At 43.4% G+C, this 22563-nt stretch overlaps 1 protein-coding gene across 1 annotated transcript in view; it reads left to right on the top strand.

The window, feature by feature from the left end:
• Positions 1 to 736: 736 nt before the first annotated feature.
• LIN52 (lin-52 DREAM MuvB core complex component) overlaps positions 737 to 22563 on the top strand; it is a gene marked incomplete at its 3' end in the record, with an annotated part of 30309 nt that continues 8482 nt past the window's right edge. The window contains 3 exon segments of the mRNA XM_068100113.1: positions 737 to 888; positions 5073 to 5141; positions 11799 to 11836. Coding sequence (XP_067956214.1) covers positions 858 to 888; positions 5073 to 5141; positions 11799 to 11836 — 138 coding nt within the window.

A 22563-nucleotide genomic window follows, 5' to 3' on the forward strand; every position in this document is an offset into this window, starting at 1 on the left:
CGTGTCCGCCACAATATTAAAAAAAGTTATGGATGATTTATGACTAAACTTGGTGGATGAGTTGGTTCAGTGACAAGAACAAGCCGATTCGATTTTGGTTCAGGTCCGAATCCAGATCCGGCCTATCAGTGGGATACAAAACGTAAACTGTTCACTACCGCCACCATGTTATAAGCCAGACAAAGGTTCGAGCCCAACTGTTTGCTATCTATTTATTATGTATGCAGATATGGTGACGTTTTGCCACTCCTTCCATACGTAGTTTATTCTAAAGTTAACTTAAACTGCCAGGAAGTCCCGGTATATGAGTAGAAATGCAGTTCTAACAATACCATTTTTTTGCTAATGCTTGCTTCAAGGCCTTAAACGCACTCTTAAACATGTCCTCGCCGACGTGTAAAAGTATCGTTGTTATTTAACCGCTTGTGAACGTGGTTTTGATCGCGCCTTAGATCAACACTCTTCGGCTATAGGTGATTAACTTTCACTGGGTGATTATCGCACCTTTAGCGATTCTACACACGTCTAACTCTTAAACCCCTTTAGTAAATTCGGCCCATTGCCTTTTATTCAGATTGACTATCTTCCCTTTCGTTTCGTGTCACACCTATATGTGACGTCAGACAATCCGACGAAGGGACGTGGCTCCGTCATATCTCTGGTACATATTATAGGCATCATGTCAGTGTAGTTAGCGGCAGTGCCTCCAGCGATTTGTCAATCCCCTTTACTTTGTTTTTCTTCTGTCCTCAGCGTAGCAGGCATTTATTTAGTTTCTGTACTTAGTTAATTGTGTACAAATACTTTTAGATGGGGAAAAGCAATTAAATTTCAAGTAAATACGAAGAAGAGTAAAGATGGCTGCTCAGGATGTGAATTCTGAGAAAGGTGAGCTTCATCCCTATAATAAAGCGCATTGACGTTCCTGAGAAATCTACTCATTTACATGACGTCATCATTACATAATTTCGTTGCTTCGGCTTATGCTGTAATACGTAATTATTTACTTTAACAAGTAGGTTACTGCTCTGGTGAAATGGCAACCCGCACTTATCTGTGGAGATTTCTTTTTGTCTCAGTTTTGTTTTTCCGTCGTTGTCGTCTGATCTGATCTTCATCTTGGCTTTGCGTTATGTATATTTTATAGAAAACTTACTAACCCTTGTTTTGCTTTTTTTTTGCATGCAATAGAGGGGTTTCAGTATTCATGGTGCTGTGCGCGGGCGCCATATTGGTTGGCAAGCTAAACAAGCGATAAAACTAAAAGGTAAATGAGGCCAAATAAGTAGCGTAACCTTCCATTTCCGTAAGTTCGAATAACGAGATGGAGGTACAGATGCTATCGTTGCCAAGGAAGTGAATACAACCAACATCGCGGCGCGCACGGCATTATGGGATAGCTGTGAAATCCCTCCACCGCATGAGCAGCAATTCTGGAACCTTGATAAAAGTGCATTGAGCTATACATTTATTACGTAGGCAAATATGGGAGGATATATATATATATATTACTTTTACTTTTTCTCCCCCTCCTTGCAATTCCTTCCCTTTCCTCTCTTCACACCCCCTCCGGCCCACCATTCCTCCCTTTTCCCATCTTACCCCCTTCTGCCCCTCCTTCCTCCCCTCCTTCCTCCCCTTATCGCTGTGCCTCTGTCCATCGTTTTACCCTTCCCACTGCCTCCTCTAACGTCCCTCATTCTTCCCCTTCCCTCTCTTACCCTGCTGTTCCTCCTTGTTTCCCTCTTTCCCCCTCCTGATCCTCCATTTCCCCCTATCGTTCCACCCATCCATCACTTTTCACTTCTCACCCCCCTAACATCCCTCCCCTTCCCTCTCTTACCCTGCTGTTCCTCGCTATTCCTTGCTTTCCCCTTCCTGTCCCTCCCTTTCCCCTCTATCGCTGCACCCATATATCCATCGCTTTTCCATTCTCGCTGCCCCCCTCTAATGTCCTTCATCCCTCCCTTTTCCTCTCTTACACTGCTGTCTCTCCCTTTTCCCCTGTTACCCCCATCCCCTCCTCACCCCCCCACCCCTCCCTCCCCCACATCTTTTCCCCTCTTCCTGACAATTGAATTATATATTTAATCCAAGCGTTTTCTCTCCAATATGAAACTGCTTGTTCTGAAGTTACCTGAGAAATCTATGTTCCACTTGACTTCCTTCATCTCCCTACTAGTATTGCTTAAAAAATTGTATGCAAAGTCAAATCTCGTGGAAGAGCTAGAACATCGAATAAGAATGGCTCAGGGCGTAACAGAACAAAAGGACCACTAACGTTGGGGTTGAGGGACAAAATAGAGTGAGACTTGGAAAAAAATAATGGGTGTGGGGAGGAATGAGGGTAGGGGAAGGTGCATGGGGTGGACAAGATTGATACAGATGCAAACTCTCAGGAAGGAAAAAATGGAAATCTGGAAAGATGTTTTTAGTCCAGGATCCAGTTTTCAAGAGAGGCCTAGAAAATGAGTTTTGTGCAACACCCACTACACAGTTGGTTTGTCATTTCAGGGTGCTTGGGATACATCTGTAGAACAAATCCAGCCCTGATGTACAGTTAAATTGTGGCAGCAACAATAAATGGCAGCCACTTTTCTATTAAAGGGGTAGCGTAAAGCTCAAAATTAACGATTTTTTTTGTATTTTTGTTTTTTCAGCTCTTCCAATAGGGATTCTTCAACATTATCTATATAATAATAGCGTAAGGACTCGACTTTGTTATCCCTTTTACGCCGCACCCAGTGACCCGATGCCCACGGCACTAATGGATTTACGATCTACGAACCGCGCTCTTTGTTTATCACGTACAGCCATACTCGAAAAATCTGAATTAGCCGACGTTGGGGCCCAAAAGCATCCGATTAACTGCCGATACGACGCCATCTTACGACGCCATCGTATTGGCGTCTGCTGGGCGAAGGCGAAGCAAGCCGTCCGCTGAGTGGACAATCCAGAGCATGCATTTGTGCCGGTGTCGGCGATCGTTGTTAATATACGCACTCTTCATTCTCATCTTTCTTCCTGACTCTTACTCGGACAAGCAAATCCCCTATGCCATCCATAATGGTACACTCTATCCATACACCACATCCTCCCTTCCGTGGATGTTCCACGGGTTGCGGCTCGTAAGTAAAAGGATAGTGGGAAGTATGAGGGGATTTTCGTTGTGCTGTTCAAGTATGATTTAAATTTTTTTTTATTATTATACCTTGTATTCTGCCCAAAACACACAAAATCGCTGAAATATGTAGTTTTTGCTTTTCGACTGTAATTATGCAATATCATCTTTATGTTGTTCAAATGCGGTTATGGTTGTAATATGATATATCTTTATGATCTTTTCAAGAAACAAAATTGGACAATCCTAAGTAAAGTCAGAAAAATATAGATTTCATTTCCCCTTAAATCATCAACCCCACTCCTGTTATGACCAAAAGTCCACAAGTAATCTCAGCAAAAATATCTCACCAGGTCAAATTTGGCTGCGTATCATAACCATAGTCATTCACTGAACATTACAATGTTAACATATAACTGTTATTTGTTGTATTCTTAAAATAAACACATATTTTGCTACTGAATCATCCTCTTAAGTGGTATAAAATCACCAAAATGTCATCATTAATCTTCCTCATCATCATCTTCTGAGTCGCTTGTGGTAGGTTCTTTGTTTGGGCTTTTGCATTGTTCACCTCCCATGCAAGTGCAGGCTTCTGTGCATGGCATGTTATCGTTCTTGCAGGCACATACGTGGCTGCGTTGACATGCAGACACTTTACACTTGCACGCGGACAGCTCAACTAGTCCAACTGGAGCAGGGTCTTTGGTCATGAGGGTGGGCTGGAGAGTTCCGTCTTCGATGTTCCATCCATTACCATCTGGCTTTGGTAGTGCTTGGTTGGGGAGCAATGACTTCTTCCAGATGAATGACTGATAGTTAGCTCGATAAATGTGTTGTCTAATACTGTCAGATGTTGGTGGTAGGCATTCACTCTTCTGCCTTTTCTGGCAGAACATCCAATATCTGATTTCGTCCGCCGTGTCACCTGCTGCCTGAGCTGTTGTGTACAGGGAGCATATGAACCGTTCACAAGCACGGACAGTATCCTCTGTCGGTGGGATAATATCTCCCTGTAGCCTGTAGGGGCTAAGAGAAAAAATAAATAAATGAAATCAGTCAAAATCTCAGATTTATGCCTCGGACACCACCCCCCTCATAGAAAAGTGGCTGCCATTTATTGTTGCTGCCACAATTCAACTGTACATCAGGGCTGGATTTGTTCTATAGATGTTCCACAATCACCTGGAAGTGACAAACCAACTGTGTAGTGGGTGTTGCACGAAACCATTTTGAGCAGATTCTGGCTCCTGGACTATTTGGATGGGGGACTATTTGGTAAGAGGCCAAATCTGAGATGGTGTTGAACAGTTATCTTGAAGATTTGAAGGGAAGGATGATATTGAAGAGAATGTGGAAGTTGGTTCCACAGGTGAGAAAAACAGAGGGACGAATGAGTGGAGGTGAGCAGTGATTCAGGATTTTATGAGTTTCACCTGCATGTGCCCTGCAGTTCAAGATCCGGCCTATCTGTGGGATACAAAACGTAAACTGTCTGGAGGAGGTATGTGCTCTATCGACTGCCGTTTTAGTTGAGGAATGGGTTCAGTTGCTATGGCAGAATAGTTCAGACAGAGGTAGTGCACTTGCCTTTTAGTTGTTCAGTTTGGGTTTGATTCCTGTCCTGACTGTACCTGGTGCTTTGCAGGCATGGTGCTGTATCATGGAGTATGCCGTCCTGTCAGATGGAATGTTGTGGAGAACTGTCTGCCAGTATTGGTAGCAGTTGGATGTTAAAGATCACACGTTGTCTTTTGCAAAGAACAATTGCCACCAGCATCATGACCAAGTTTCAAATTCCTGCCATAACTTGCAGGAGGAACTGCATCAGTGGTACAGCTGTGCTCCCAGAAATGATACAACCAGCAGGCAGAGACTGTACACAAATGAGTTGATCAATGTATTTTGTAAAGATTGTTTGCTGCATTTACTCATTGTATTATGGTTGCAGATTTGGAGCCGTCACTAATCAGCTTTGAAAAATTGGACCGTGCATCTCCAGACCTGTGGCCTGAACAGAGTAAGTCGTAATTGTAAAAATCGCTTTTGATATTAACGGAGCATGTTGAATTTTCAAATGCGTGTATCCTTCCGATTGTGAATTAAAACGTTGTGCCTTTTACTTTTGAAACATCGAACCTGTGGTTGATTATAAAAGAAAAGAAAATATCCACAGAGGATACTCTGCAAAAGGGAATGGTCGCTTGAATTGGTGGGGAAAAAGGACTGCATTGGTATACATTCTATAGAGAACAAGAACCAAAACAGCTCAAATCATAATCCTCCACCTGCACGGTTCCACAGGTTGAGGTAACATTCAATCACACGCAATGTTTACTTTGAAAAATCTCAAACATATCCCTGAATGGTATCCCATCCTGCTTTTCTGCAGGAGCAGGGAGTAAGACTGTAAGCACGAGGAAGGATTCTTCTGTCCCATGCCAAACTCTTCGCTCTTTCATTATCTCCCTCTCTCGCCATTCAAAGCTACCTTGCCACTAGAACAAAATGGCCACCTTTCCACAGGTTGAGATCAGACTCTTCCTGTGGCCATTTCAGTCTTTCATTGTCAACTGGCTTGGTTGTGTCAAGGTTCCGTATTTTTATTTTATATTTTAAATGCAAGTTGCAGCTCGTGGAAGAGCAGGGTGGCAGAGGGTAAATTTAAAGGGCAATGCACGAGTAGTGGAGCAGGGTGGCCACAGTTGGAGAAAATGCAAGGTATTGAACGAATTGGCAAATAAAAGAGGGGGGAGGAAACTAGAAACTGCAAGTAAGAGGGCCTAGTTTGGTAGGTAGGGCTTTTCGGGTGAAAAGATAGCCTGTAGGGAGGATGGATGACACGATGTGGCAGTGCACCACTTCCTTGAAGCCCTGGATGTGAAGAATAGGATTGAACAGTCAGTTCCATAAACAAGAGAAAAGAGGAGCTACAGAATTGGAAGTGTGCAGCAAGTCTGCATTGCGGGAGTTTAACCATAAGTCGGTTGCTGGGAGAACATGTGCGTCCTCGACGAGCAGAGGAGGGCTGAGAGAGCATAGCGTCCTCAACAAAAATAGAGGCAGTAAAATACAGAGGCCACCAACTTATTTGCCATATGGGTAAGAGGCCACCAACTTATTTGCCGTATGGGTAAGAGGCCACCAACTTATTTGCCGTATGGGTAAGAGGCCACCAACTTATTTGCCGTATGGGTAAGAGGCCACCAACTTATTTGCCGTATGGGTAAGAGGCCACCAACTTATTTGCCGCATGGGTAAGAGGCCACCAACTTATTTGCCGTATGGGTAAGAGGCCACCAACTTATTTGCCGTATGGGTAAGAGGCCACCAACTTATTTGCCGCATGGGTAAGAGGCCACCAACTTGTTTGCCGCATGGGTAAGAGGCCACCAACTTGTTTGCCGCTTGGGTAAGAGGCCACCCACTTGTTTGCCGCATGGGTAAGAGGCCACCCACTTGTTTGCCGCATGGGTAAGAGGCCACCAACTTGTTTGCCGCATGGGTAAGAGGCCAGCAACTTGTTTGCCGCATGGGTAAGAGGCCACCAACTTGTTTGCCGCATGGGTAAGAGGCCACCCACTTGTTTGCCGCATGGGTATGAGGCCACCAACTTGTTTGCCGCATGAGTAAGAGGCCACCAACTTGTTTGCCGCATGGGTAAGAGGCCACCAACTTGTTTGCCGCATGGGTAAGAGGCCACCAACTTGTTTGCCGTATGGGTAAGAGGCCACCAACTTGTTTGCCGTATGGGAAAGAGGCCACCAACTTGTTTGCCGAAAGGGTAAGAGGCCACCAACTTGTTTGCCGAATGCATAAGAGGCCACCCACCTGTTTGCCAAATGGGTAAGAGGCCACCCACTTGTTTGCCGTATGGGTAAGAGGCCACCAACTTGTTTGCCCTATGGGTAAGAGGCCACCCAAATTGTTGGCCGTATGGGTAAGAGGCCACCCACTTGTTTGCCGTATGGGTAAGAGGCCACCAACTTGTTTGCCCTATGGGTAAGAGGCCACCCAAATTGTTGGCCGTATGGGTAAGAGGCCACCCACTTGTTTGCCGAATGGGTAAGAGGCCACCAACTTGTTTGCCGAATGCGTAAGAGGCCACCCACTTGTTTGCCAAATGGGTAAGAGGCCACCCACTTGTTTGCCGTATGGGTAAGAGGCCACCAACTTGTTTGCCCTATGGGTAAGAGGCCACCCAAATTGTTGGCCGTATGGGTAAGAGGCCACCCACTTGTTTGCCGAATGGGTAAGAGGCCACCAACTTGTTTGCCGAATGCGTAAGAGGCCACCCACTTGTTTGCCAAATGGGTAAGAGGCCACCCACTTGTTTGCCGTATGGGTAAGAGGCCACCAACTTGTTTGCCCTATGGGTAAGAGGCCACCCAAATTGTTGGCCGTATGGGTAAGAGGCCACCAACCTGTTTGCCGTATGGGTAAGAGGCCACCAACTTGTTTGCCGTATGGGTAAGAGGCCACCCAACTTGTTTGCCGTATGGGTAAGAGGCCACCAACTTGTTTGCCGTATGGGTAAGAGGCCACCAACTTGTTTGCCGTATGGGTAAGAGGCCACCAACTTGTTTGCCGTATGGGTAAGAGGCCACCAACTTGTTTGCCGTATGGGTAAGAGGCCACCAACTTGTTTGCCGTATGGGTAAGAGGCCACCAACTTGTTTGCCGTATGGGTAAGAGGCCACCAACTTGTTTGCCGTATGGGTAAGAGGCCACCAACTTGTTTGCCGTATGGGTAAGAGGCCACCAACTTGTTTGCCGTATGGGTAAGAGGCCACCAACTTGTTTGCCGTATGGGTAAGAGGCCACCAACTTGTTTGCCGTATGGGTAAGAGGCCACCAACTTGTTTGCCGTATGGGTAAGAGGCCACCAACTTGTTTGCCGTATGGCTTAAGAGGCCACCAACTTGTTTGCCGTATGGCTTAAGAGGCCACCAACTTGTTTGCCGTATGGCTTAAGAGGCCACCAACTTGTTTGCCGTATGGCTTAAGAGGCCACCAACTTGTTTGCCGTATGGCTTAAGAGGCCACCAACTTGTTTGCCGCATGGGTAAGAGGCCACCAACTTGTTTGCCGCATGGGTAAGAGGCCACCAACTTGTTTGCCGCATGGGAAAGAGGCCACCAACTTGTTTGCCGCATGGTTAAGAGGCCACCAACTTGTTTGCCGCATGGGTAAGAGGCCACCAACTTGTTTGCCGCATGGGTAAGAGGCCACATGCTCGGCGTCATCACGACAGATGCTGATAACATTGAGAGCTTTACATTGTATAGAATCCAAGAGAGACGGATGTGATGCAGGTGCGCCAGCACATTATGGAGAGCCGTACTCCATTGAGCGACAGACAAAAGGACAAAAGCCTTGTGGGCAGCGAGTCATTCTGCTTTCTTTTCAAGGAATGGCAGAAAGATGCAGCGGTACCCAGTCTGCGGCTTTCAATCACTTAGATCATGGTAATGACTAATGTCGGTTTGATGTCTTGGTTAAGACAGATGATGGATAGTTTTGCAGACTGTAGATCTATGTGCCACATTCGTATCACCTTTCTCCGATTGTGGTGCTGAATTTGTAAGCGGTGAACCCGCTTCAATATTTATATTTGGCTATGTCCTTCCTTCTGTCCGTCAAAAATGAAGAAGAACAACCTTTCTAACTGTTGTAATTATAAAGGGTTCTTGAGGGTTCTAAAGGGTTTGGATGGATGGATGGATTCAAGTGAAATTTTGTGTAGAGGTTGGATGTGTGACAAGGATGAACTCATTAGATTTTGGTGAAAATCCAGATCTGGATACGAGAATTTTTTAAATTTGAAGTGATTCTTCACCATCAATTGAGAGATGGAGCCAAAAGCAATATACAGCATGATATCTCAAAAAGTTGTGGACGAGCTTTGACAACTTGGTGGATGAGTTGGTCGGTGACAAGAATAAGCTGATTACCCTCGCCAGAGGAGACGGTATTGCATTCGAGTCCATTTGTTACTTGCGATTACATTTATATTGGTTGGTCTTGTGTGTTATTCTGTCTGTCTGTATGTCGGTTGCCTGCAGGTCACAATTTTCAACCGATCTTCACGAAACTTCACCAAAATTTCTAAAATCCCTAATTTTCATCCGATTGACTTGATATTTCAAGAGGATTTGCATATTTGGACGCTGAATTCAACCACCAAGTATTTTTGAGGTCAACATTGTCCAGAAGGTCAAGATAAGCCAAAAGGTCAACATAGGCTAAATTTCTAAAATCCTCTTTTCATCTGATTACTTGAAATTAACTTGAAATTGAAGAGGATTTGCACACCAGGTCACTGAATTCAACAACCAATTATTTTTGAGGTAATCATAGGCCAACAACCTATATTATGGATTTTGCAACTATCGTGCTATGCACGACATATTTCTTTTTTTGAATGTTTGTTTGTCTGTCTGTCCGCACAGAATAAATATTATTTTCTCTTCAACCATTGGTCCGATTGACAGGAAATTTTCACCATAGGTGCACCTCCTCCTGTAAATTTTTTTTATCAAGTGTGACATCATAGGTCACGTGACATGGGCGCCATCATGGAAAAACCAAACAATTTGCACCTCTATCTCCGAAAACGCTGCATAAAAAAATTGAAACATGGCACATTGGAAAGAACTCTCCATGGGGAATAACATATGTTAATAATGATGTCATAGGTCCATCCATTTTGAAAAAACTTCATTACAAACCTTCATCCGATCAAGATGAAATTTCTTGAACGTCATCTATGGATAAATTTGTGGAGGGGAAAAAAATGACGTCATCAGTCACGTGGTTCGGCCGCCTTATTTGTTTAAACACAAAAGCCTTAAAAGCTACTAAAAACATCCTGGCAAGGGTCTGCAATCTCTGATTACTCATTCTTGTTAAATTTTGGTTCAGGTCCGAATCCAGATCCGGCGTATCAAGTGGGATAGAAAATGAAAACTAATCAGCTTGGTGGAGGTATGCACTCTACCGAGTGTCCTCGTTTTTATTTGTAAGCATTTTAAAGGAAACGAATCAAGTGCATTCGTGTAATGAAACTTTTAAAAATTTCCCTGATAAATCACGAACCTCCGTGAACCTATCCCCCTTTTTCCCATTGAAACATTGCCCCGACATTCGCGATAGTTTTCAAGAGCATAGTAAAAATGTTATACGTTTATGTATAAAGGAATAAAAATAACCTTGTGGAAAAGGAAATTTGTTCCTTAGTTTTTTTTGGACCTCCCTAAAGTTTTGAATTTTTTTATTTTTAACGTTTTTAATGTTTATCATGTTTTTGAAAAAAAAATGGAGGAATATTTAAATCTGCTGTCTGTTTGTCTCACTATCTCGTCCTAAAGCTAAACAGTCGAACAGAAATTCACCAAACTTAGTAGTTATGACTGTTCAAGTCGTTTTGTGATGCCATCACAATGGAACTGAGTGACTTAACCAGCACTTTACAGTGGCCTTGACATCATCATGGGAAGGATAATGTTCTCCACTAAGGTGTTCTTTGAGTTTGGGGAAGTGATGAAAATCTGACTGAGCCACGGCGGGTGCTGGAAGGTGGTCATACCGAGGCAACAAATCACTTCAGACATTCGTGCACTCATGTGAGGCCGTGCATCGTCATGCTGGAAGAGAACCATCAGCATGTCAGGACGAATCCTCCAAATCCGGGCCTATAGTTTCAAGATTGAGTTTCAATGTAGCGCTCAAAGTTAATGGTGGTACCTTTTGGCATGAATTCCAAATGTACTATCCCCTTCACGTCCCACAAAGCTGTGAGCATGACTTTCCTGGCAGATGTTTGCATATTGAATTTTTTATTGCTGGTGATCCTTTGTGGCGGTACTTCATTGACCGGCTCTTGCTCTCGGGATCATATTGGTGCACCCAACTTTCATCTCCAATCACAACATTGAGCAGGAACTTGTCTGCACGTTGATCTTCACGTTTCTCAATTCAATAACTGCACGCTGCTTTATCTTTTGGCATGAATTCCAAAAGATAAAGCATGTATCAATGATAAAGATAAAGATAAAGCATGATAAAGATAAAGATAAAGCTTTTCAAAAGATAAAGCATGTATCTGAGTATAATGTATCAATCTTCAGAATAGGAGGCATTTATTTTCAATATGTCTTCGTATACTAATTTACTTGTTTTTTTACCTTTGGAGTAAAAGGTCTTCAAAAGTCAGTCTCTCTCGCTGTCTTTTTTCTCGCTCTCGCTCTCTTTCTCTCTCTCTCTCTTTCTCTCTCTCTCTCTCTCCCTCTCTTTCTCTCTCTCTCCCTCTCTATCTCTCCCTGTCCCTCTCTCTCCCTCTTTCTCTTTCTCTCCCTCCCTCCCTCTCCTCCTCTCTCACTCTTTTCCTCTACTTCTCTCTTTCTCTCTGAAAAAACTGTATCAATGTCTGTTTTAGCAGAAGGGTTGGGGGGATATTACTGTTACTTGGTTGGCAGGGTAGGTTGGTGGGAAGGAAGGGAATAAAGAGGGTTTGCAAAACGCTCTAAATTACTGTCTGAGTATGTGTGTCTTTCTCTAAATTACTGTCTGAGTATAATGGAAAAGCAAAGTGTGTCTGGAGCCATGGATTGACCATTTGTGAAAGGTATTTGTGCTGTGCCAATATCACTTTCGACATTTCCTCTCCTCTTTGCAGTACCTGGTGTTTCGGAGTTCGCAGCATCTTTCAACACTGTAAGTCTCGGTCTATAAATGTTTATTTACTTCTTGATGCTCAAAATTGCATTATTATGTTCATTAAATCCTATAGGTTTAATTGTGTGCATCAAATAGTTCTGAAAAAGCTTTTTACATTGTTACTTGGTTTCGTTCCACTATTCCCTTTATCGTGTTGGTGTTGGGTTAGCGGCTAGGGTGCCAGCTTAGGATCCTATGGATCCTGGGTTCGAATCCCGTTCGATCGCTGAATTAACGCCAGGGGGGTTGACTCAGCCTGTCATCCTTCCGAGGTCGGCTAATTGAGTACCAGTTCACTGGTAATTCCCTGTTTGTCGTTAAAGGTGGCAAAAAGGGTTGGCGTCAGGAAGGGCATCCGGCCGTAAAACATTGCTTCAAAAAGGGGACCAAAAAACAACAACAACCACGGTTCCCGAAAAAGGCCAACCCCTGCTTTGCGGGGAAAAATGGCCTCTAAACGGTGGTTTTATTCCCTTTATCGATGGACTGCTAGAAAGGCACATTTCTAATGTTTATATTTGTACATAATGAGGTTCAATGACACCTTTTCATACTTTCCACAGTATAATAACACAGGTGGTTTTATTTTTATTGCACCTTATAACAGATAAATTTCCTTTGAATAGATACCTGGCATGTTCTGGGCCCCAAATGAGCCTGTGGCTTTTATCTCTTCTTCATTTTTGTTGTCCCTTCCCCTTCCTTGGTGTGCAAAAGATCATGTTCCCACATCTGTGGTTAGCTTTTTGATGAAGGCACTTTTTCTACCAAGGGTGAAAGCAGCTGTTGTCTTGTTTACCAAGACTTACTTGCAGCAATCCATTTTAAATAACGTATTACCTCCAGGTAGTGGACAAAAAATGGAAATGCCAATCTAAAGTCACTTAATAGGGTGTTGGGCCACCACATGCAGCCAATACGGCCTATATGCACCGTGAATAGAGTCCACCATCGTCTGGAATTCTGCAGGAGGGATGCGGCACCATTCTTCCACGAGAAAGTCAATCAGCTCTCACCTGTTTGATGATGGGGAAAACGCTGTCTCACGCGTCATTCCCAGATATGCCATAAATGTTCGATTGGGTTCAGATCTGGTGACTGAGAAGGCCATGACAAATGGATAACATCAGTGTCATGCTCATCAAACCATTGGGTGACTACAAGTGCTCTGTGGATAGGGGCTTTCGAGTGTCTCCTCTTGCAGCCATGCTAGCCATAATTATAGGCAACCAGGCATGTGCAGCATTCTTATACATGACCCAAAACATGCTGGGATGTTATTTGATGAATTAACACATGGGCCACACCTGTGTGGAAGCCGTTGCTTGGTGTCCCTCATTTTTGTCCCCTTCCTATTCGTGTACAGTGAATGAAAGAATCTGTTTTGTTGAAGCAAAAAACACGTTTTATTTGTTTCAAGTATGAAGTACAGAAGAGGGCCTCACTTGGACCTTAAGAGAATGACCTTGGTAAACAAGGGAAGGGAATGAGAGCCGACCATAATGAGTGGATTAGTGTCAGTAGACCAAAGTAGTTAAAGCAAGCAGATCATCTCCATTCTGAAGGTTGTTGAGTCAGTTGGAATTTTTTTGAAGACATTCTGAAAGTGGCACAGTAGTTCTCTGCAAACTAGCTCTACTTCCCAAAGCTTAGAATGCAGTTCGCCAATATTGCTGCAATGAGCAGGATTTGAACATACATCATTTGGGATACCAATCTTGTATCACCACCAACACCATTACCAAGGAGGGAAAGTTAATAGCTAGTGTTTCGCAAACCGGCTGGCCAGGCTTGCCATTGAACTGGTGGGGATGGGAATTTGTAATTTGTTCAGGGTTCTGCTGAAAACTTGCTTGCTCTTCCAGAAAAACACCGTGGGAACTTTACTATCCACGAAATATGCCAGTAGACCGGTCACCCATCTTGATGTCCATCGGTGGCACACTTTGTGATGCACCGCCCGACCTGCAAAGCATCAATCTGACAGTTTATGGTCGGTCAGGAATCTAACCCAGACGAGATGACTCAAATGAGAGTGCACAACCTCTGCACCATTCTATGGAACTCTATTAAGCCACCATTGTACCCCTTAACACTCTGAATTCATGCAATTGAGGCTTGCCAAAGCACCCTTCATATCAGCAGTCCAATACATCGGCACTTGTATCCTCAATCAAATTTCTCCATCACAACCCCTCCCACCACCCCCCTCCACTACTGCTCCATTTGTTCTGTCAAGTCCAGATCCGTTATATTCTCGCTCCTCCACGAACCTCGACTTTGTATCCAGAAAAAAAAACCGCAATGCGATGTAGTGCACTGTCATCGGATGGTCATCTCATGGATTTTTTTTTATGTTGAAGATTCCAGTCACGGACTCTAAAGTCTAAAAGTGGTTCATTCCAGTCACGGACTATATAGTCGTCATCTGGGCCAGGCCTTAAATAAAAGACCTGCACTGATAGAAAAGTGAAGAAAGAGAGAATAGGCTAAGAGTTTTTGAGGAAGTAAAAATTCTGCTTTCTGAAAAGGGGAAGGTCGTAAGGGTTTGCAAAGACATGAGAAGGTAAAGCGTTCCAGAGTTTGACAGTGGAGGGGAAGAAACAAACACCATTACGGCACACTCTTGAGTTGCCAATGGCCACACAATAATCAGGCGATGTAGTGGCTTGTTGAGTATTCCGCGGTCTCGCTAATGACAGAGATACACAAGCAGCAAATTTATGGGAGCAGAAACTGAAGTAATATCTGTAGAAAAGAGAAAGAGAACCAACTTTGTGTTTTTGTTCCAGTGGGTCGAGTTTTGAGGTCAGATTGGTAGAATTTTTCAGTCTGATTGCTTTGGATTCAATTCTGTCCAGTAAGTATGTGGAGCTCGAACTGCCCCAGATGTGAGAGCAGTACTCTATACAAGGATGAATCAATCCTTTATATAGTTGAAGCAACTGTTGAGAGGAGAAGAATCTTCGACATCTGAACAGGACTCCCAGTTTCTTCGAGGCAGATTTAGCTATTTGTGTAATGTGTGGATTCCAGGATAAATTTGAAGTTGGGGTAATACCTAGTAGGTTTATTGTATTCACATGGTGTAATTGTGGAGCTTTCAAATTAGATTGGAGAGTTGAGAGGAGTTTTAGAGAGAGAGAGGTGGGAAGAAATTGAGTTTTAGAAACATTAAACTTAACCTGGTTACATTTACCCCACTGGGAAATCTTATCCCACTCCGAATTTAAAGAGGTGGCTGTGATCAAACGAGATGTACTGCAGATCGAGTGAGGGAAGATGGGGCAGATGGAAAAAACATGGAGGAGTGTAATGTCGAGTCATTAGCATACGAGTGCATTTGGTTATTTGTAGAAGAAAGAAGGTCATTGATAAAAAGAAGGAAGAGTGTTGGAGACCGGACAGAACCCTGAGGGACACCGCTGTTGATAGGGAAGATAGAGCGGTCCATCAACAATTAGAGATAGAGCAGTCGGAGAGAAAGCTTGATGTGAGAGAGCAGAGTGAAGGAAGAAAGCCAAAAGAGGGAAGCTTGGATATCAGACCCCGATGCCAAACTCTGTCAAAGGCCTTTGAGATTTAAAAAAGCTTTTGCGTTGCCAAAATATCCCAAGTTGGCTGCTATTTACACCATAAAGGTGCAGACTATGTGGAGTGACGTTCTCAGGCATGGTCATGAATGATTACGGAATCTGACGGTGTGGCCTGCATTTCAAAGAGGATGCCTTCATTCTTTTTTTCTTTTTTTTCCCCTTTGACCCTTTTCATACAAATGGTAAGCTGTTCTCAAGCACCCAAGGTCCAAGCTGTTTGATTGAAAGCCAGCACCATTTATTAGGAAGTATTATACCAACTTTACTCTGGTGTTGTCCATGCCAGGTAATGTGTTAAGCCGCCTGGGACAAATTGGGAATATCCCTACCGGGCCTGTATGAGAGCTCACTCAAAGCATGCTGAAATGCTCTTTTGTTTTCCCATAAGAAAACGTGGTCTATTTACAACACCAGTAATGCACATTGATAAACTTGTATGAATCATCCTCAACATTGCAATCGGTGTTTGCAAAATCCGAAGTGCCATCTCCCACCCATTGTGGCTAGCTTCTGGTTCAAATTCCAATGCTAACTCATTAGTGGAACCTTCTTGGATTTGCCTTTGATCATTCTTTTCATATGAACGGTAAGCTGTTCTCAACATACAGGGGTCCCAAACAGTTTGATTGAAAGCTAGGGCCACCGTGACGCCATTGTATAGGGTTGCCTGAAAATTGTTTTATGTCTCCCCAGTAAAACATTCATTCCTGAACTATTTTAATATACAGGTTTTTTGTAGTACTTACAATAATTAATTCGTAAGCTTGGTGTTGGCTTAACGGTGAAGGTGGGTGCCTTAAGATCTTAGGGTCTTGAGTTTGAGCTCCTGTCGTGCCGTTGAAATAACACCAAGTGGGTTGACTCAGCCTGTCATCCTTCCGAGGTCTGCAAAATGAATCCCAACTTACTGGTGGTGACAGGGGGCACAGCATCAGCAGCACAGCCGTGCTTTCAGAAATGATGCAACCAGCAGCCATAGGCTGCATACAAAACAACAACAATAACAAGTACAGATACATTCAAAGTACACCGCCCCCATGCCAAATATATAAATAACATCCTCTTGCACATAGAGACTGCATTGGGAGGGAGAGGTGTACAATAATAATTGATTGATTAATTGCATAATTAAAATCAATAAATAGTGATAATAAAATATTTTCTTAATCAATTGGCTAATAGCATACCTAAACCACCAGTGCTTCTTCCGAAGCTGTAACTTTTTGAAAATTAATTAAAGAAGTCATTTGTGGAAAAAATTAAATAATTAATTGATCAATAAATAATTATTAATCGATTAATTGATCTACAAATCAAAATACCCTTTACAGCCACTGAAAAGTAGGCTCGGGAATCCTACGGTAAAGGCTAGCTAGTACGGAGGATAATAGAGAACAGTGGATACAGGAAAGGGGCCGTGATGAAACGGTTCGGACAGGATGAGACACTAAACTCCCTTTCGGCACAACATTTAATAAAACAAGGCAAAGATGGCGGCAATCAACTCGCTCACATGAGCCATCAGCAAGAAGCCGGAAGTCTCCTCCCTTTCCGGTGCAAATTATAAGAGAAAAAGGTAAGAATTACAGGCTCGCACTACACCAACATGGCATCAACATATTGCAAGAAAACATTCATAAGCAAAGCAGGAAACATTCACGTATATCGTACGCATAACATCAGAGACTTTCTAACAGCCACATCACTTGGTCACTGTCATGTCCAAATATCAGCTTCATCGCTCAAAAGGTGCCTGAGATATTTCCCAGATTAGAAAGAAAATAAATAAATGATTAACAATGAAAATAAAGAAATAATAATTATAAATTAATTAATTAATTGGCTAGCAGAATACCTAAACCACCACCGTTTCATCCGAATCTGTAACTTAAAAAAATTAATTAATTGAGTCATTAATCAAATAATTAAATAATTAATTGATGAAGCAATAAATCAAAAATAGCCTTTACAGCCAAATCACTTGGTCATTGTCATGTCCAAATATCAGCTTCATATCTAAAAAGGTGCCTGAGATAATGCCCAGAAGAGAAAGGAAATAAATAAGTACTTAATTAATCGATAATAATTAAGTGAGTCATCAATTAATTGATTAATCAAAAAACAAAAAATGCCGTTTTTGACAAAGGAGTTGCTCACTATTCTGGCGAAATTTCAGCTTCCTAGCTCAAAGGATGGCTGAGATATCGCCTGGAAAAAACAAACAAGTAAAACAAACAAACAAGAAACCAGAGTGAAAACTGAGTTCAGCCTTTCAGCGTGCGTCATTTCCGGGCCCCCTTTGGTGCCCGGCAATGATGGTATGCAGCACCTGGAGATGGCATAGGAAAGGAGCGGTGTACAATTAGTCATTGTATCTGTGTGTTCCATAATTCTCCTGAGTCAGTGTTACTTCATACCGCAGCAAGAGAGGGTGGAGGCGGAGGGATGGAGGGAGGTGAATTCAGCAGGGGGAAAGTGACTTTCAGGCCACCCTGTACATGCGATGTTGCAACGTGCCAGTTGCGAGTTACCGAAGTTGGAGATTTCCTTTTGGAAAATCTTGGAGATACTATTTGATTGTGGGAGTGGAGTGGAGTGAAGGAGGAAGAGGTGAAGGAGGAGGAATAGGTGAAGGAGGAGGAATAGGTGAAGGAGGAGGAATAGGTGAAGGAGGAGGAAGAGGTGAAGGAGGAGGAAGAGGTGAAGGCAGACAAGTGATTTCTTCAAAATTGAGCAGCAGCCGAAAAATTCCTTTAAAGAGATGGTTTTCTGAGACGTACTCTATCAATTGACACAGTCTTGGGCAGCTGCATGAGCCTTTTAATATCAAATCAGTGGTACAGACAGGGCTGACAGGATGGCCTGGGCCCTACAGGTATGCACACTGGCCTCTAAGCTGTGTAGCCTGGGTTTGAATCCTGACCCAACTACAAACTGTCATCCTGGTGTTTCGCAGGCAGGGTGATTCATCAACATGTGTGCCGTCCCTCGGATGGACGTTAGACGGATGTCCCATGTATCGGCATTAGTTGGTGGACGTTAAAGATCTCCCGGTGTCCTTTGCAAAGAGCAGACGAGCTATCATCGGCACCAGGAACAAATGACAAATTCCTGCCATAACCAGCAGAGAGCATTGCATCACAGCGGCACATCCATGCCCTCCGCCAACTATGCTTCCCTGCAGCCTCATGATGCACACGAAGAAGAAGTGGTACAGTTGCATGCCATTGCACAAAACACCAAAAAAAACAACTAATAACATTAGTTTTTAGTTTGGAGGTGAACTCAGCCACAAGGTTGAAAGTTGGTACAGGTGTAGATCAGATAATTATTTACCCAATACACTGAGTCATGATCGGCATTATTTGTCACATTTTTAAAATTGTGAATCTATCTTTTAATCCCAGCTTGCATTTCATAATTATTTGACTGATTCATGCTTGGAGTTCTGCCTGTAACTAAATTTTTATTTTATACTTATAACATGGAATTCCTCCGACCGCTTGTACCGTGCATTGGGTGAACTCCTGAAATTCATTCGATCCTTATGACAAAATGTTTGCTTTGAGATGCCTGTACCTTTAAAATAGCAAAAGAAGGGCCGAATCGGAAAGGTTTAATGGCAGATTCTGAGAGCTTTCGTCAAATGTACCAAAAATTCAAGGTTTCAGCTTCACATTATTACGAAAATTACTTGGGGATTAATTATGGGTTAATTGTTCATCACTTGTCTCTTGATGAATGTTCACATTTCGTGTTTGTAACCGCAATTAGTAACCACCTGAATAAGATATCTAGGTAGGTCTCCATCACCCTCGACCCCCGTTTCTGTCTGGTCTCCCCATTTTCTCTCTCTGTTTAGCTTTTAAGTCTCCCCCATTGTCTTTTCACACCATATGGTCCAGGAGCTATTTCCTGTAAAGGTCTTAGAAATAGGTGTTTGCTCAACCGACGCCACACACAAGGTTTTTTTTCTACGAGTCAATATTTTAATGGGGTTACCCGAACAGGTTCTTATGTCATTATGACTCCACCGACTTCGTCGCTGTGACAGGTTTTCGTTACCGCGATAACTTGAGAACGGCTGAAGGGATCCAAGTCAAAGTTGATACAGGTTTGTATAATGAGGTAAAGATGAACCGGTTCGATTTTTGGGGTCAATAGGTCAAAGTTCAGAGGTCATGTCAGGTAAAAATGTGATACTTGAGAACAGCTGAATGGATTTAAATCAAATTTGGTGCAAGTATGTATCGTGATGTAATACTCTTATTATAATAGAGCAAACGTATATGGTTATGTATGTTTATATTGGCTTAGCGGTTAGGGTGCCGGCTTGGGATCCTAGGATCCTGGGTTCGAATCCCGGTCGATCACTGAATTAACACCAGGGGGGTTGACTCAGCCTGTCATCCTTCCGAGGTCGGCTAATTGAGTACCAGCTTGCTGGGATGAATGATCCCGGTGTGTACCCCGGTTTAGAATAGGTACGCCGTATCCCTGCGCATCGTAAGAGGCGACTAAGGGGTTGGCGCCAGGAAGGGCATCCGGCCATAAAAACATTGCCTCAAACAGGGAACCATGATTGTCATGGCGCCCGCAAGGCTAACCCCCGCTCTAGCGGGGAAAAAATGGCCTTAAAACGATCATTCATTCATTCATTCATATGCGACCAAAATGTCGTCTTCTTCTTCAAATAAGATTAACACCAAAACACAGTACATGAACTCTTAATTACGTTTAGACTGCTGAGACCCCTCAGACCTTTGATGACCCTTTAAGTCCCCCAAGTCCCCCAAGACCACGAAGACCCAAAACACCCCGAAGACCCAAAAGACCCAAAACACCCCGAAGACCCAAGACACCCAGAATACCCAAAACACCCCGAAGACCCAAAACACCCTGAAGACCCCAAAGACCCAGAGTAACCAAAAGCCCCTGAAGACACCGAAGGCCCAAAAAACCCCGAAGACCCAAAATACCCTTAAAGGCCCAGATTATCCAAAATACCCAGAAGAATTAAATGGCTCCGAATAGAGTCCCTGTATAGAGAGAGTTACGACAACCCGGAATTAGAAGCCATTTTGTTTCCATTGTTTGCGCCACGCACTAGTGCACTGCCCGCTAGTGTGTATACATTGTGCGTAACCTAGTACAAAATTTGAGTGCCTGCATTGTGTAATTTGTGATTTGCACCGTGCCCCTCGCTTTTGATATGATTTTCTCTTAGTAGTGGGGCAACTTAGCATAACAATTGTGCATTTTGTGAGGAAAGCACCAAATTTGGCACACTAGTAGACGATCCTATTATGAACAGATTTGGATATTGGGCCATCTCAAATTCAGCCCCTGATGGCTGTGGCAGCCATTTTCCAAAATGACACCTTCAGCTTGTTCTGACGAATTGCATCATCAATTGGCTTGGTCCTTTCCACCAGGCATTCTCTGGTGAAAGCCTGGAACTGCTCTTGGCCAATCTTCTTCACATTCCTGATAGTCTCAACTGCAGCAGGACCTGCAATTTCCTTTGTGTCAAGGACAACCAGATCCATGCTCTCTTCCTCAAAGGGGTTGCCAAGCTCTTCTATGACGCTGACAAGGGCGTGGACATCCTTGGCGAAAGAGGTCTGCACACTTGGTGTCTGGTCATGATGACGTGTGTCCTCTCACCTCCCCCAGTGTTGATGGCCATCTTGGAACTCTTCTATGGCCCTGGCAACTTCTGGCCCGGCAATCATCCAACGCCGCAGGGCACTTGGGTTGTCAGTGAGGCCGACTGCTCCACCATCTCCTTTGATGCAGGCGTTATTCTGTTCATGCGCCTAGTCGATTGGGATCGAAGAGAACACCTTCTTCGTCTTCTGTACAGTGAAGTTGCCAGCCCTGAATTATCTGGCTACATCTGGGTGCTTCATTGGGAGTGCAACCATGTCCCTCAGGTGAACAGGGACCCACCTGGCATAGTGTGTGTGGTCTAAGGCATGGAACCATGGGACCAGCTCCGTCAGGGCATCAAGGTACATCGTGAATGAAGCCTGCCGCAGAGAACGCACGTAGACCAGTACCAACATCTCTAGTTCCAGCACAGTTGCCCAGTACTGAAAGTTGGGAATGTCTTCTCCTCTCTGGTGACACCAGTCTTCGAACTCAGGCAGGTCTTCTGCATCATCAGCATATGTCATACAGTGGCGTTCATACGCACGGTGTTGCAGGATGTGCAGTGCCACTGCAGTGATTTGATGAGCTCTTCTTGTGCGGGTGACGTGGGCAGCTCGCAGGAAGGAGTCGGCCGTCCCTGGCGTTGCAATCTCAGCTTGCAAATCTTGCAAAAATCAAATCTCTGAATCTGAGATGGCCCAATATCCAGATCTTTTCATAATATGATAGTCTACTAGTGTGCCAAATTTGGTGCTTTCCTCACAAAATGCACAATTGTTATGCTATATTTAGCTTAGCTGCCGGACAATAGCCCAATATTAGAATCGGATTTTGTTTATTGCAATAATCTTTGTTCAGAAATGTAGTTTTATGTGGAGAGAAGAGGGAGGAGAGGGGGAAAAGGAATAAAAGGGAAAGAGGGGACAGGAAGTGCCTATCATTTTCTGGACTACCTTGCTCTCTTGCGTCTTACTTTCTTGACCAGCATGTATGCACACAAAGCCGACAATGTGAACATTTTCAAATCTCTGTTAAAGACTCATTTATTTGAAAATGCCTACATCTGATTATATCTTAGGTTTTCTTCTTGTATAATTTGTATTTGTATATTCATCTCGTTGGCTTTCTTCTCTTTTCTAAGCGTTTAGAGGCTCCTGCAATTTACGCTATATGAATTCCTATTATTATAACAAGATTGCCTTAAAACTATCTTGACAAATGACAGAAATGTTGATTTCAAATATTAAAATTAAAAAGTAATTTAACTTTTCATGTCGGCGCACCAGGAGAAATACATATGCACAATTAAATTGTAATTATATAAAAGGCCCAGAAATTGTAATCCAGACTTGCAATGGAAGAGTATGCATGTAAAACATACCTGTTTTTCATAGCAATGTACAATTAGTTGTATGGTGTACATCTAAACTATTCCAAATTACATACATGTACATCTATCTATAATTCCAGCAA

This window comes from Myxine glutinosa, unplaced genomic scaffold (genome assembly GCF_964187855.1).
Source record: "Myxine glutinosa unplaced genomic scaffold, kmMyxGlut1.1 SCAFFOLD_1846, whole genome shotgun sequence".
NCBI lineage: Eukaryota > Metazoa > Chordata > Myxini > Myxiniformes > Myxinidae > Myxine > Myxine glutinosa.